This window comes from Temnothorax curvispinosus, unplaced genomic scaffold, assembly GCF_003070985.1.
Source record: "Temnothorax curvispinosus isolate PA1 unplaced genomic scaffold, ASM307098v1 QBEX01003322.1, whole genome shotgun sequence".
Lineage (NCBI taxonomy): Eukaryota > Metazoa > Arthropoda > Insecta > Hymenoptera > Formicidae > Temnothorax > Temnothorax curvispinosus.
In genome coordinates, this window is record NW_020213102.1 from 1 (window position 1) to 1583 (window position 1583).

General features: G+C 41.9%; 1 protein-coding gene across 1 annotated transcript; it reads left to right on the forward strand.

The window, feature by feature from the left end:
- Positions 1 to 351: 351 nt before the first annotated feature.
- Positions 352 to 1019, forward strand: LOC112452368 (the record flags this gene model as incomplete). The annotated part of the gene is made up of 2 exons (XM_025012529.1): positions 352 to 392; positions 487 to 1019. Coding segments are annotated over 2 exons (574 nt in total), but the record flags the coding sequence as incomplete, so codon positions are not given.
- Positions 1020 to 1583: the final 564 nt, after the last annotated feature.

Here is a 1583-nt window from a genome sequence, read left to right on the forward strand (position 1 = left end):
ACGAACATGTCTGAACATGTTTCGCGGTTGATGTCATGCGGTGGGGAGAGGGGGAGGGGGGGGATATACGTTTTAATAAAGAAAAAACATCCTACCTTAGTCCCCTCTCCTAAAATTCAGAGCGCTGATTGCGCGTTACAGAAACATTAATTTCCCCCTCCTTCATCATAGTTTTGGAAGGGTTATAGTGGGTGCTGTCGCGTATACTCGATTAATTTTATACGACTAGTCTCGTATCGGCTGCTTGTGCGAACGGTCCGCTTCTCATAACCGAGAGAAAAAATGTATTCCGTTGGAGGAAGCAACGGCGGCAACAGCGGCAACAGCGGCAGTAGACGTATGAATTATTAGGTGCCGATTCCCGATGTTGAAACTCCAACGTGTGAAAACAAGTAAGTTTTGTATAATTTATAGAGCTTTATATTTTTTATATCTTTTTTGCGAATTGTATTATTTTGAAAGTAATCTCATTATTTTTTTCTACAGCATTTTGTTGGATCGTCGCGCGGTTTGTATACTCAGCAGACGATACGCGCTGACAGCTACGGAATACAAATTCCTCGAAATTGGTATCAACGTGGGTCCACCGAGCTACGTGGAGATCGCCATTGGAGATCCTCGCCGAGGAAAGGAACTGCTGTTGTCTCTCGAAACGTGGAAGGCGCTATACGAGCAACGGCAAAATATTCAGAATTTCTTTCGCAATGACTTCACAGATATCCATAATTTTATAAACGTTGGACCGCTAACGGTGAGAGTTTGTACGGTTAATAACATCAAACTCATACGTCTCGAATCTGCAAACGTATGCTTGAGAATGACCGAATCGACGTTGCATCGTATGTTCGATCTCGATCGGTGCATCGATGCGAGATTCGATCATTTGATCAGAATACTTGCGACAGTCGATGCAAAGTTTGCGCAGTTCTCCGATATCGCGTCCACTGTGAAGGATCCCAAGGAAGCGTCGAATGTAATATACGCTAGCGATGCGTTCAATACGAATCAGATCATCGATTGTGAGCTCACAGCTTTAGTTTTTAGCACGTAAGATATATTATGTAAAAGAAGAATTAAATAAACAGGCTTTTCTTACACCCTAAAACGAACGATGTATTTTTCTTTTACGTGCATGTCCTTCCCTATACCTAACTTTTATCATATGTTGTTTACAACGAACATGTTCCGACAGGTTCGATGCGTTATCAGGTCGATCATCGTCCCGATGACGTCAATTTTTTCCTTTGTTTTTTACGTACTGCGTAGATAGATTGTTTAGTCCACGCGATAACCCCCTCCCCTCTTTTCCTAGAAATATGTTGTTTACGTCGAACTGGCGTATGCTGCAGATAATATTGTACATGATGCATTACATGAGAATTAAATGTATATTAAAATGCATATCACTGTATCTAAAATTATCTTTCCTTCTCCCAATTATTTATTATAAAGAAAAAAAACGCGAGCGAAGGGGCGCGAGCAAGAGAGGACGCGAACGAAGAGACGCGATCGACAGAGAACGCGTTCACATGTGTTGATGCTCCGTCGAACTTTTGCCTGCCATTGTAGTGCAAGACATATTT